General features: G+C 39.8%; 1 protein-coding gene across 1 annotated transcript in view; it reads left to right on the top strand.

Moving 5' to 3' along the window:
- Positions 1-14,433, top strand: part of LOC128628248 (lysosomal Pro-X carboxypeptidase-like) — a 64,950-nt gene extending 50,517 nt beyond the window's left edge. Inside the window, exons 8-9 of the mRNA XM_053670734.1 lie at positions 372-635; positions 13,987-14,433. Of these exons, the coding sequence (XP_053526709.1) occupies positions 372-635; positions 13,987-14,203 (481 nt within the window). The 3' untranslated portion in view covers positions 14,204-14,433. The remainder of the gene's footprint in view (positions 1-371; positions 636-13,986) is intronic.
- The last annotated feature ends 212 nt before the right edge of the window (positions 14,434-14,645 follow it).

The raw sequence follows: 14,645 nt of genomic DNA, 5'->3' as shown, positions 1-14,645 counted from the left end.
AGACGTGCTCTTACCATCAAATGTACCTTGTGAGAAAGAAACATCACTAATATTATAACTGATCTTGTAAGGTTTATAAAGGAAGCATTTTATGGACACATATAAGAAGGAGAGTCTAACTCGATTCTCTCTGAGCCTTTTTTCGTCTGTACAATGAAAATGATAAGAATACTTTCCTTCCAGAGTGGTTTTGAGGATTGAATATGATAATAGATGTGAAAGAAAGCAGTTTACAGGGAAGGAATATATAGCTCTAACTTCTGTGTCTTCTTAGTTGAGCCACCATGAGAGGTGGTGTGGGACAGAGCTAACAGACAGGAGCTCTGAAGCCTGACTGCCTGACATCCAACCCTGACTTTGCTGCTTACTAGCTGTATGACCTTGGACAAGTTATTCAACTTCTTTGTGCCTTATTTTTCACTAGATTCTTCTGGTTTGCTTTCTCAGGCCTGCACAGAAATGGTTATGCCCTTTTGTACAAAAGGGATTGATGACATGTTTGAACCTCACTTATGGGACTTGAAGGAATTTTCAGATGATTGTTTTAAACAGTGGGGTGTGAAACCAAGGCCCTCCTGGATCACTACTATGTATGGAGGCAAAAACATCGGTTCCCATACGAATATCATTTTCAGGTGAGTTTTTATTGGTCCAGAGAAAAACTTGGTTGATGGATACCTTCGTAGAATAGGTGGGAAAATAGAATGAGAAAAAAATGTTGGACAACAAAATGTTATAGAATATACCCAGTGGTATCCTGTTTACTTATTCCTTGAAAGATAGAGGATGTTGGGAGCTTTTGAGATCTTGCTTCTGTGTATGTCATCAATTTGGCTCAACTAAACTCTTAGAAAATTTCCTAAAAAAGAAAGAAGAGGTGGAAGAAGAGAAGAAGGAAGAGAAGAAGAAAGAATGACAGAGGATGCTGAGAAGTATGATTTTACACTCTATTACCTGTTCTACATTCTTAGAGGCTTAAAAACAACCCAGTGACAAAATTATTTTTCAAAAACTGTCCGGCACAAAAGGAAGCATCATTTGTTCTCAATTTGTTTTACTTTTGTTACTATTGTTATTAATGGTAATAAAAAATTATCAGTATGTAGTCAACAGACACTTTTGAAGCTCCCAATCTGTTCTGTTCCAGACACTGTCTGAGGTACTTTAAATAAATTACCTGAAATTGAACCCTTATAACAATCCTGTGAAGTGGTGTGATAGTTCTTCTTTTATTTTAACTGAAGAGGAAAGTGAGGGCCACTGTGTTCAGTCATTTGCCAAAATTCATCCAGCTTTGTTTTAGTTACTGATAAAGCCAAACCTTGGTCTGTTTGACCATAAAAATCCTGTTTGTTCTCCTATGTTACACTGCTCCTAGAGAGACATATTTGGCTTTGGTTCACATCAGAGTTACGTGAGCAGACTCTCTGTGTGTCTGATTGTGACTTCAATATTTCCATGTTTTGGCTTGTACAGCAGGTTGTCAACTATTAAGAATAGCAGCCCTTAAGACTAGCTGTAAGGGTTGTCAGCTAGTTGCTATTCTTAATCCAAAAACTTGCCAAATCTGTATGGAAAGAGTAGAGAGATAACCTTCCATAGATCTTACCCTGGAGCTGTTGTTTAAATGGTATTGAATAAATGTCATTCTTTGACAAGCTCTTAGAGACAAGAGTTCAAACTGCCTTAGGGATGTGCTCAACAGCACTGAAGAGTGGGGAGTGCCGTTCTGATGGAAGGATCGGGAAGGATCGCCATCTGGGTCTAGGCCCATAGCAGGGCCCCCTTTGCAGTCTCTCTGACTGGGTTGGTGCTGTTTTCTCACTCAGTGGGGTGTCTACCCAAAATAAAAGTAGGAACACTTTAATGGAGAACTTAGAGATTCATTTTGTTTAATTTCCTTAAATTGTGTTCCTTGCTCTCAATAGCATTCTTCACAAATATAGTCTTCAGCTCAGCTTTATAAATGAACAGATAAATCTACTTAGGGAATGTAAAGAAACTGCCAAATTCAAGTGTTTGAAATTAGGAAAGTGTGAAAGGACGGAGAGGATCTAAGTTCATTATTGCCCCCCAGAGATTTTCCTTTAGGAGCTAATCTATCTCTATGTAGCATTAATGTAAACTGCTCTCGCACGCTGACACTTTAAATCATCCTCGCTTGTTTTGACCTTATAAAGCTGAAATTTAAGTTGAGTTATAAAGTGGAATCTTTAAATCCTTGTGTGAAAATTTTAATATATGCGTTTTGTCAAATACATCGCACTTGTTTTATTGGATACAACCATCAAAGATATGATTTTAATTATCCATTTGTCCTCTTACATTATTTTCATCAAGTCATCAGTATAACAGTCCTCCTTCTCCTCATCACTGGGAGCAGTTCTGATTTTGTGAGAAAAGTTTAGGGAATAGAACTGAACCTTATAGGTGGAAATTATAGCTCAGTGTTACAAGTTTTTAGTTCAGTGTGAGAAAGGACTTTCTAACAGAGCTGTGCAAAGGTAGAAATGAGCTGTCTTAAATAAAATTACTCAAGTTCTCTTTGATCCTCAGTTTTCTCTCCCAAAAAAAATGAGAATAATTATACCACTCACTCCATAAACTTGTCATGCTTAAAAGTGTTACTCCCATGAATTACTTGTCCCTGAAGTACTGGTTTATTTGTCCCTGCATGTCCTTTTCCTCCTTTTCTTAAGACACAGGCGACCTCCAGGAAACCCTCCCTGACTCCCTCAGGGAGGTCAGGTTTCTGTACCCGCTTAGCTCCCAGGGCCTGTGACTGTCACCAGCACTCTGTGTGGAAATTATCTGTCCGTGTTTCTGTCTACCCCATGAGACTGTGGACTTCTTAATGTCAGGGACTGTCTGAATCATCTCTGTACCTTTAGCACCTGCTACAGTGACTGGCACATACTGAATGTACAATCAATGTGTTGGTAAAAACGAGGAATGAAATACAAAGCTCGGGAAGGCGTCAGAGGCACGTGAAAGGTTAAAGATGTGAAGATGCTGGTTAATCCACTTCTGCAGCGCCAAGTCTACTTTTTTAAAAGAAATCTTTTTTATATGTTGCTTGGTGAAAACTCCAGTGCCAATTTTTTTAAGTTACTTAAAAATTCACAATTTTGCTTTTCTGAAGAAAGCACTTTTGCAAAGTAAGGAGCAGCCTCAGGTGTCTCTGTGCTGTGTACTTAATGGCTACCTGCTAGAAAACACTTCTGGTTGGTGAGTGAGAAAATGTCTTATGAAGAGCCATGTGAAAATATCTTTATGTTCATGCTTCCCTCCTTACATGCCTCCCACAAACGCATGACTGCTTTTCTGATTGGGAAGTTCAGTCCATAATTGGAGATTTGCCAGTTAAGAACTTGGGCTTTGAAGTCAGAGAGACTACGGTGTTGTTCTGCTTCTTCACTGAGTAAGCTGTGTGGCCTCAGGCAGATTGGCTAGTTATTTAAGGTAGAAATTGTGAGTGCCTGACAGGGTCATTTCAGGGAGTGGTTAGACTATTATGGAAGGGAGCACCATGAGGGCAGAGATTCTGTCTGTTCACTGCTGAATGCCCTGTGCCCAGTCAGTGCCTGGTACAGAGTATGTAACAGGGCGCAGCCAGAAGGTGGCTCCCCCCCCCCCCAAAAAAAAAAAAAGGATTTGGGATGGGGTCCAGAGCTCAGGGTGTCCAGGAAATATTATGATGTCCTCACCCCCACCCACCAGGTGTCAGTTGGGGGAAAGGGCAAATGGAGCAAGGCCATTGAGAGCTGTTTTTTGCATAGCAACAGTTTTGTAGCTAACCTCTGGAATGGTCATTTAACATATCTATAATCTTTAACTGGTTTCATTGATATGTTAAATGGCTGTGGCCAAGTTTTGAGCCAGGGAGAAGGGAGTGGTTTCTACGCAGGATGTAACTGGGGGCTGGTCCCCTGAGTTACAGCACCTGTGTGAGAGCTTGGAGTTGATTGGCTCCACGCCATGGGGCCACACCTGCCCAGACACTATGGCAGCCCAGTAAAGCTGGGAGGATATGGAAATCCTGGCAGGTGTAACCAATTGTAGGAGGAGTCGAGAATGGGGCTGCAAAGGAGGATGGGTGCAGAGATTTAACCTCAGACGCAGCAGCCGTTGAAGGAGAACCATGTGGTTTTGGCCAGAATGTAGACCCCTGCAGCCAGGTAAAGAAGAAAGCCACACACTTTTGGTCAGAGTGCTGACCCCTGCAGCTTTGGTAGAAGAGGCCCACGCGGCCTTGGGATGCTCCCTTTGTCCGTGTGGCCTGGGAAGCAGGAGAGACTTTGACTGGAAAAATGGGTACAAAGAACTCTTGCCAGTGGACCGGGAGAAGGTGCCATATGACTTTGGATTAACTGGAGATCCTGCCTGCACGGCGACACAGCTGACGGTACCAGTGGCCTGAAACACAGACGTGTGCTTCTTTTTCTGAGATACGGTACCCTGAATCTGGGCAGGGGGAGAAGGAAGTGCTGTGGGCGTCTGTGGTTATCCTAAAGGACTTTGATATTTTAATGGGGACATTGGGTCACTACTTTTAAGTCTGTACAGCTTTAAATAAACCTTTCCTTTCCTTTTCACAAATCTCTGGCATTGAGAGATGTCTTTCCAATTGGCGGTAGACAGAAGAGCCCAGTAGATATTAGTATACCGTCCTTGGGAGGGGCCCCTGTTGTTCTGTAGCAGTTTTTGGTATCCCTAGGTGGGCCAAATATTGGCCCCCCCTCTGTTGGACCTCTGTTTGGTAACAAGTAGGCACTCAGTAAACACTTGTTGAATGAATGAGGATTGAAAAAGCAATAGCTATTAATAGTTCACTTCAGCATTTAAACAATTTCATAGTGGTTTTGTTGGAAGGATTAATTTTTCCCCAACCCCAAACGATAAGGTATTAAGTCAGTGGTCATTCTCAGTTACTTAAATATAAATTCTGAAAGGCAATTACTGAGAAGCTGATTAGTTTAATATCATATTTCAGAAAAATTGTTGCCAGCAATTAAGTTCACTGGTGGGAATTTTATCTGGGCATCTAATTCTCTCATGAAAGTCATTATTACTATTTTTTTTTAAAAACATTCCCCGGTGACTTGTTTACATTTCACTTGTATAGGACCAAGAAATTCAAGTCCACATGCATTTTAGGTCGCTCAGCAACTCCAAACACTGTTGCTAAGTCACTGGGCCGATTCAGATGACCTTTTAAATCAAATGCAGTTTACTTGCCGTGTGGCTGTTAGGATGGCTTTTTTGTTTTGCAAATAATGGAGAGTTTCCTATCTGGGCTTGTTCTGTCAAATGGGAATAATGATAAAGGCTAACTGTTCACTTAAGAGAATCCAACCCCTTGGGTAGTTTACTTTAGAAATTGATCTGATAGTTAAAATTTAAGGATCCTATTTTGCATGTGCATTTTCCCTCTTTAAAAAATCACTTATTGATTTTAGAGAAAGAGATTGAAACATTGATTTTTTGTTGTTGTTGTTGCTCTTACTGCTTGATCAAGCATTCATTGTATGTGTCCTGACCAGGGATCAAAACCACAGCCTTGGTGTGTTGGAACAACATTAAAAATCTGAGCTACCTGGACAGGGCTCCTTTTTGTTTTTAATAACAGCAAACAAAGTAAATTTTTGGATTGACTTTTTCCAAAGAATGATATTATTATGTTGCAACTGGACTTAAAAAACAAAAAAAGAACTGTGGTGAGAATTTGTTGTGGAAATTTAAGCTTGCATTTCAAGCATATGTATATTTAATGTACCTAAATGAATATATTTTTCATTTAACTTGTACATTTGTGTAGAAAAAAATGATTACATTAGTTATCTGATTCAATTTCTATGAGAAATGATTTTACATTTTTTTCATGATTCATTTACCTCTCAGCAGTATTAATGTAAGAGTGGTCAGGCCAGATCTCCAGGAGAAAGCAAGGGGAGGGGAGAGAACCCCAACTTGGAACTGAAGGTTAGAAGCTGCTTGCCCTCCCTGTAAAGGGAGGGGCCACTGCAGGAAAGAGATTGCCCCAGGCAAACTATAAACAAAGGTAACTGTAAACAAGCCAGCGTACACAGTCCCAGAAATCCAGCAGCCCTTGCCTTCCAAACAGGGAAGAGCTGCAGGAGAAAACTAGGCCTCAGGCAGCGTCACTAGAAACTTTGATGGGAGGCTGCATCCTTATGCAACATGGTGGCTGGAAAAGGAGCAAAGACAAACAGCGCTACATTATCACTCATTGGTTGGAAACATGAGATTTTGGGAAAGGACTTTTAAACAGAAGAGAAGCAAAAGCTCCCTCTCCTGCCTCTCGGCCTGTTGGCCACTTGGCATTTTGGCTTCTTGGGCTCCTTTTGCTTTTCCCTGCATGGGGGGTGTGGCTGACACTGCTTAAAGCTTAGAAAAGTGAGCTCTGGGAGACAGGGTTCCTCTCTGGGATGCGGCCTCTCTGGGCACCAGACCTTGGGATGCTCCAACCCTGTGCAGCATGGCAAACCGGGTCCTGAACTGTTTCCACTATCTCACCCTGAGACAGAGCACAGAGATGGAGAGAAACACATGGAGCATGAGGCGGGAAGTTCCCCATGAATGGAGCTTTCCCTGCACCACTGTTTGGAGTGTTCTGGAGGCACACCGAGACTCTGAGAGAGAGAGAGAGCTGCTGCGAGGCAATGGCATCACTGGCAAGGGGTAGAGAGACCTGGAGCTGGAGAGATGGAGGCTCATTGGAAAAAAAACACTGGGCTATAAATAAGCAATAATGGGGAACCTCCGGTTATAGATTTGGACTTGAAGCTTCCTAGGGGTGGCTGGTTTTCTGTACTTTGTGGGTGAGGTTTTCCCAACCCCCTCAAATTGGGAACCCTGCTAATAAAAACCCATTTCCTTTCCCATGAAACTTTGTGTTGTGCATGTATATGGTGACATGCAGCTGGACCCCATGCTGCTTGGTTACATTAATACCTCGAAGGCTTACAGAACATGCTAATAATTATAATAAAACTGCAAATCTATATGGTGTCTTACAGTTTATACCTTTCACATATATAATTTAACTGAAACCCCACAGTATCTCTTTAAGGAAGGGCATTGCCCTTAAAACATGGGGGCATTCTACATGTGGGAATGGAGGATCAGAGAGGTCAGGTTACTTACCCAAAATTATGTGGCTAGTAAGGCTATAAAACTTAGATCTGCTGCTTAGTTAATTTTTCTTGCCACATATTATACACCACTGCAGATCAGTCTCTATATATCTATATTAATCATTTATATGCACTCTGCTTTTTCACATAAAAAATACTTACACGACCCTGGCTGGTGTTGCTCAGTGGGATTGAGTGCCGGCCTGTAAATCAAATGGTTGTTGGTTTGATTCCCAGTGAGGGCACATGCCTGGCTTGTGGGTCAGGTCCCCAGTTGGGGGCATGGAAGAGGCAACTGATCAACATCTTTTGCACTGATGTTTCTCTCCTTCTCTTTCTCCCTCCCTTCCCCTCTCTCTAAAAATAAATAAAATCTTGAAAAAATACTAAAGTGATTTATATGTTCCTGACCTTGCATACATGTATTTAGACATCTTCATGTAGGGTGTATGGTACCAGGACAAAGACAACTAGAAATTTACATTCTTACTCTTTTATTAAACATTTGTACAGCTTATACCATGTGCCAGGTATTAAAGGGACCATAATAAAGCAGACAGAAGTCCCTCCTCTTGGGGAGTGCTAGTTTTGATAGAGAAATAATAAACAAGGTAGCATCTGTAAATATATAAGGACATAAGTGCTAAGGAGAAAAAATATAAACAGGAAAGAGGGCTATAAAATGTCAAGGTATGTGGGGAAATAGCAGGATTGAAATTTTAGCAGAGAGTGACCAAGGAAGACATCACCAAGGGGTGACTTTTGGATAATGATCTGTAGGGAGGACTTAGACAGATATGAGCTTGGTGAGATAAAAATACTTCACCCACAGGAGTAAACAAGGACCAAGTTCTTGAGAGTGAATGACCAAGCATGTTCTGCAAGTACAGCAAGGAAGCCAGTGTGGCTGAATTAGTTAATGAGGAAGAGAGTAGCATTAGTTGAAATCAGAGTTAGCAGAGAGCCCAGATCATGTAGAGACTTGCAGGCCCCAGTGGCGCCTTTGGTTTTTAATTTGAATGAGATGGAAAAATTTGAAGTGTTTTGAGCAGAGCTTTGACATAATCTGATTCAGGTTTTAATATGATCAAATTGCTCTTTTAGTGACAGTAGGGAGGTAAGAGAAAAGGAGGAAGGTCAATAAAAGACTATTCAGTCTATAGATAATGGTGAGTTGGATCAGAGTGGTGGTGGTAGATGTCCAAATTCTGGGTATACTTGAATATAGCTGACAAGATTTGTTGACAGATTGGGTGATAAAGAAACAGAAGATTAAAGAATGACACCAAATGTTTTGGCCCAAATAACTAGAAGGACAGGGTTACCATTAACAGAGATTGAGAAAATAGAGGGAAGGCCAGGTTGGGATTTGGGCAGTACCAAAAGCTCTGTTCTGGACCTGGTATTTGAGAAGTCTAATTAGACTCCCACATAAAAATGTCAAGTAGGTGGTTGAATTTTGGTTCTGAAGTTTATGGGTAAGGTCTTGGCTAGGTACACTATTGTATTGTCACCTATGTATAGATTATAGATAAGGGTTTCTTGATGGTTATGCAAATTATGGGAGTAATTTCATATATCTAATGATAAAACCTTGAAGATTTGTTATGTCAGGCTTTGTAACAATATCAGCAAAATGAATGTGCGTTAAACAAATGTCACAACATAACATAAAATGCCCTGTTATTTCAAGTGACAAAGAGTTTCCAAGTGATGCCATATAAAGGAAAAGTGATCTAATACCTATTGTGCCATAGGCCAGGTTATTAAATCCAGGTATTTTGGTCCCTATTTTACTTTGAGAAATCTAAGCTTTTGTGAGATTAGGAGGCTGACATGGGCCTGGGACCCAGGTGTGTCTGACCTCAAAGCTCATGTGTTTTTTTTACTCTGCACCAAACAAGTCAAGAGGGTATGTGCTAAAGATTTTGAACAGCAATCATGTTCCCATGGAATGTAATGTAGTTATTAACATTCCATGTTATTACAATGGAGTGCATTAACGTTCCATTGTAATATTAATATTAATAATGTTAATAACATGCAATGTTATTACAATGGACTGTTAATACATTGAGCATTGGACTAGAGTTATAAGACCTGAGTTTGTCTATCAGATTTGCCATTGCTAGGTGAATAATTTGGGTGTTAGTTTTCTCTTCTACAAAAGGATTGTAATTAAACCTACTTTGTAGGATTGTTATAATTGCCAAATATGAAAGGCTTTGTAAACTCTGAACCAGTGTATGTATGTATGAAGTTAATACCAGGAATCCATCTCATCTACAAAAACATCAAGAATTAAATACTTAACAGAAGTAGTGTGACATGCATACATAGAAAATTACGAAATATTGCTGGAAGAAGCTAAAGATCTAAATAAATAGAAAAATATCTCATGTTCTTGTGGATGTACTCATGTTCTTCTTGTGGAAGAACTAATATTGTTAAGATGTCAATATGCCACACTGATCTACAGATATATTGTTATCCCAGTCAAAATTGGAGCTGCATTTTTTTTGCAGAAATTAAAAGTTCATATTAGAATATATATAAAAATGCAAGGGACCCAAAATGGCTAAAATAGTCTTGAAAAGAAAGAACAAATTTGAAGAACTCATACATCTGGTTTCAAACTTGTTATAAAGCTACCATGATCAACACAGTGTTACACTGCCTTAAAGATAGAAAATAGATCAATGAAAAAGAATTGACAGTCTAGAAGTCAACCTTTATATATGTACGGTTAATTGGCTTTTAGACATCTGAATAGGTTTTCAAGTAATGATGCTGGGAAAACTAGATATTCACATGCAATAGAATGAAGCTGGATCCCCATTTCATACCATACCAAAAAATTAGCTCAGAATGGATCAAATGATTTCATTGATAACCCAGTTTTGGCCTTACTATATTTGAGCTGGGCTATGAGTCTTCTCCTGTCTTTAGTGTTGGAGGAGGACTGGAAATATGCCACCAGTTCTCATGGATTTGGACCTCTCAGCCTCCATAATCATGTGGGACTTGCATTCAAGCTGGAGGCATATGTAGATACACTTTGCCTCCTTACACGACTGAAAGAAAGACAACAACAAATTTAAAAACAAAAAAACAACCAGAACTTCCAGAAAATCAAACTGTATAGAAGTCCGACAACCAAAAAGTTAAAGGAGAAACATTTGTACATACTGGTAGGAGGGGCGGAGATGGACAGCTGGGGTAGAGAGGATGCACTGCAAGTTTGTGGCTGGAGGACTGGCGTGGGCAAGGCAGCGGCTGGCAGAGTGGGCAGTCCCACATTTGCATACAGATAAACCAGGAGGAACAACTGTGGAGCAAGACAGACTATACAACCCTGGGTTCCAGACAGGGAAATAAAGCCTCAAAACCTCTGGCTGTAAAAATCTGTGGGGGTTATGGTGGTAAGAGAAACTCCCATCCTCACAGGAGGGTTCATTGGAGAGACCCAGAGGGTCCTAGAATGTACACAATCCTATGTATCTGGGAATCAGCACTAGAAGGGCCCAATTTGCTTGTGGGTAGCTGGGGAAGTGACTGAAAGCTCAATGAGACCCAAGAAGGAGACGTTGCTCCCTCTCTGACCCCTCCCCCACAACAGCACCACAACAAAGTGAGAAGGGTTGCTCCAGCCTGGTGAGTATCTAAGGCTCCACCGCTTACAATGTAAAAGGTATGCCAAGACAAAAAAAATATGGCTCAACTGAAAGAACAGATCAAAGCTCTAGAAAAACAATTAAGTGACGAAGAGATAGCCAATTTATCAGATGCACAGTTCAAAACACTGGTAATCAGCATGCTCACAGAAATGGTTGTGTATTGTCTCAAAATAGAGAAAAAAGTGAAAACTATGCAAAGTGAAATAAAGAAAAATATACAGGGAACTCACAGTGAAGGACAGGAAATCAAGACTCAAATCAACAATTTGGACCAGAAGAAAAAAAATAAACATTCAACCAGAACAGAATGAAGAAATAACAATTCAAAAAAATGAAGAGAGGATTAGAAACCTGTGGGACAACTTTAAACATTCCAATATCTGAATCATAGGGGTACCAGAAGGAGAAGAGGAAAAACAAGACATTGAAAACTTATTTGAAAACATAATGAAGGACAACTTCCCCAATCTGGCAAAGAAAATAGACTTCTAGGAAGTCCAGGAAACTTAGAGAGTCCCAAAGAAGTTGGACCCCAAAAAGTACACACCAAGGCATATCATAATTACATTACCCAAGATTAAAGATGAGGAGAGACTCTGAAAAGCAGCAAAAAAAGGGAGGGAATTACCTACAAAGGAGTTTCCATAAGATTATCAGCTGATTTCTCAAAAGAGACCTTACAGGCAGCAAGGGTCTAGAAAGAAGTATTCCAAGTCATGAAATCCGAAGACCTACAACCAAGATTGCTCTATCCAGCACAGCTTTCATTTAGAATGGAAGGGCAGATAAAGTGCTTCCCAGATAAGGTCTAGTTCAAGGAGTTCATCATCACCAAGCCCTTGTTATATGAAATGTTAAAGGGACTTATCTAAGAAAAATAAGATGACCAAAAATATGAATAGTAAAAATGACAATAAACTCATAACTATCAACAATGGAACCTAAAAAAAAAAAAAAACCAAACAGACAAACTAAGCAAACAACTAGAACAGGAAAAGATTCACAGAAATTGAGATCACATGGAGAGTTATCAGTGGGGAGGAGGAGGCAGGAGAATGGGAGAAAAGGTACTGGAAATAACAAGCATAAAAGATAGGTACAAAATAGACAGAGGGAGGTTAAGAACAGTATGGGAAATGGAGAAGCCAAAGAATTTATATGTACGACCCTTGGACGTGAGCTAAGGCTGGGGGGACTGCTGGTGGAAGGGCAGGTGCAGGGTGGAGAGGAATAAAGGGGTGAAAAAATGGGACAACTGTAATAGCATAATCAATAAAATATATTTTAAAATTAAAGTTGTTCATAATAAACAGTTTATAAATGGGCACAGATCTGACTAGACTTTTTTTCAAAGAAGATATACAGTCCAGTGGATCATGAAAAAGTGCTCAATACCATAAACCATTTGGGAAATGCAAATGAAAGTCACAAAAAGAATCATTTAATACCCATGTAACATGGCTATAGCCACATAACATGGGTGGATGGGTGAAAAAGTAAAAGGAAATACAGTGAATATTCTTGTGATAGGTTTGGACGGTGACAGCTGATTATTAGAATTAGTGGGGTCATCCCACTGAAAGATATAACAATGTTGAGTTGTTATATTGTACTCCTGAAAGTAGTATAACTAACATAATATTGTATACCAACTATATTTAAATTTATGAAAGTATTAACAAAAAGATAATAAGTGTTAGTGAGGATATAGAAAAACTGGAAACTTCATGTGTTGCTAGTGCAAAATGTAAAATGGTGCAGCCACTTTGGAAAGTATTTTGGTTCTTCCCAAGGTTATCACCATGTATAAGAAAAATTCCATTTTTAGGAATGTTCCCAAGAGAAATGAAAACCTGCATCCATGCCAAAACTTGTACATGAATGTTCACAGGAGCCATGATGTACATAATAGAAAAAAGTGGAGACAATAAAATGTGACAGTCATACAATGGAATATTATTTGTCAATAAAAAGGAATAATATTCTGATAGCATACAATAACATGAACAAAAACTGAAAACATTACTCTGAAATGAAAAAAGCTAATCATGAAAGATCACCCATTATATAATTCCATTTATATGACATGTCCGGAACAGGCAATCTCTAGAGATGAAAAGTAGATTGGTGGTTGCCTAGGGCTAAGAGTAAGAAAGTTCTGGGGAGGTGAATGGGGATTATTGGCTGCCAATGAGAATGGGTTTCTTTTGGGGATGATGAAAATGTTCTAAAATTGTGGTTATGGTTGCAAAACACTGAATATACTAAAAACCATTGAACTTTACATTCTAAATGGGTGAACTTTGCAGTGAATTATATCTCGACAAAGTTGCTGAATATTATTAGGGAAGCTGTCTTCTGTGGTCGTAATAGATTTCTACTCAGCTAAACTGAATAGCCTGTTTCAATGAGTGATCCTGTTGCGATCATTCTGAAATGTGTTGTATGTATCAGCTAAGACTAATAACCTAATAGCATTTTCTTAACTTTAAAGCCACTGTAAAATGGGGATCTTTGAGTAATGACCACATTTTCTGATTCCAATTTGGAGGAATTTTTTCAGTTTTATACCCTATTTCCCCAAGTAATCTACTACAAGGGATGTATTGTGTGAAAAATGAAGGTTTTTCTTTGATAGCTAAGAGATAATTAGCATTTTAAAATAGGAGAGTTTTTCTTTATTACTTTGATAGCTGGTCCTAGGAAGGAGGACACTGGCATTAACAGAGGGACTGCTACGTGCCTGACACTCGTGCTTACTAAATACAACATGTACCACCTGGTTTAATCCAGGCAACAGCCCTGTGAGGTTGGCCTTGTTATCTCTGTCTTTCAGAGGAGGGAGGTCATCTGGCTTTTGAGTGATGAAGCTGGGATTGAAATTTAGGTTTCTAAATTCCAATTTTTGGTGCAATCTGAACTGATTTATCAGGTACCACCTTTACTCCTTGGTCCTGTTTCTAGTAGTTGTTTGCAGAAAAATGTACTGGTGTGAATAACCTTCCTGCATGACAGATTAGGTCCCCAGATCAAATGCCTAGGTTACAAGCTTGTAATTTTAGCTGTTATTCACAAAATAGGTTTCTCCTGTCTTATCTGGATATAAATACAAAAATTTAACAATCCTATTTTTTCATCTTTTCCTCACTTAGCAATGGTGACCTAGACCCCTGGTCAGGAGGTGGAGTAACCAAGAACATCACAGACACCTTGGTTGCCATCACTATCCCAGAAGGGGCCCATCACCTAGATCTTCGAGCCAACAATGCCTTTGATCCCGAGACTCTGCTATTAGCCCGCTCCTTGGAAGTTAAATACCTGAAGCAGTGGATCAGAGATTTCTATGCCAGTCTGAGAAAGACACTCTGAGAAACTTTTGACCATTTTCAGTTTCTTCTTTTACGTTCATTCCACTCACATTCCCATTCACTTTGGTTTTCTACACAAAATTACTTTCCCTTGTTTATCATTGGATTTGCCAGGGCAAAGGCTGAGACAGAAGAGAGGGTGATGGTGGTGACAGCAGCCACCCCACACCCCAGGTCCTTGCCTTCTTTGACCACTTCCAGAAAGAATCTCTTTGTGGCAGCTTTCTCTCCTTACCAGGCTCCTCATAACTGCAGCAGGATTCCTGCCTTTCACAAGAGAGGAAGTCCGTTCCTTTGTTTCTCTGCAAGCAGGGATTTCTCTTTGTTTTCAGACTGAAGTCTCTTTGGCCCATGTGTCACTCCCCACCCTTGTCCTCACAAAAGGAAAAGCAGAAGGTGGATAAAGATGATGTGATTGCAGCTGATAGGAAGGATGTCTGATG

The sequence above is a fragment of the Artibeus jamaicensis genome, unplaced genomic scaffold, assembly GCF_021234435.1.
Source record: "Artibeus jamaicensis isolate MK-2021 breed Jamaican fruit bat unplaced genomic scaffold, CSHL_Jam_final contig_64, whole genome shotgun sequence".
In the NCBI taxonomy this organism is placed as follows: domain Eukaryota; kingdom Metazoa; phylum Chordata; class Mammalia; order Chiroptera; family Phyllostomidae; genus Artibeus; species Artibeus jamaicensis.
Note: the sequence above shows the minus strand (reverse complement) of the source record. Positions and strands in the feature narration are given on the sequence as shown.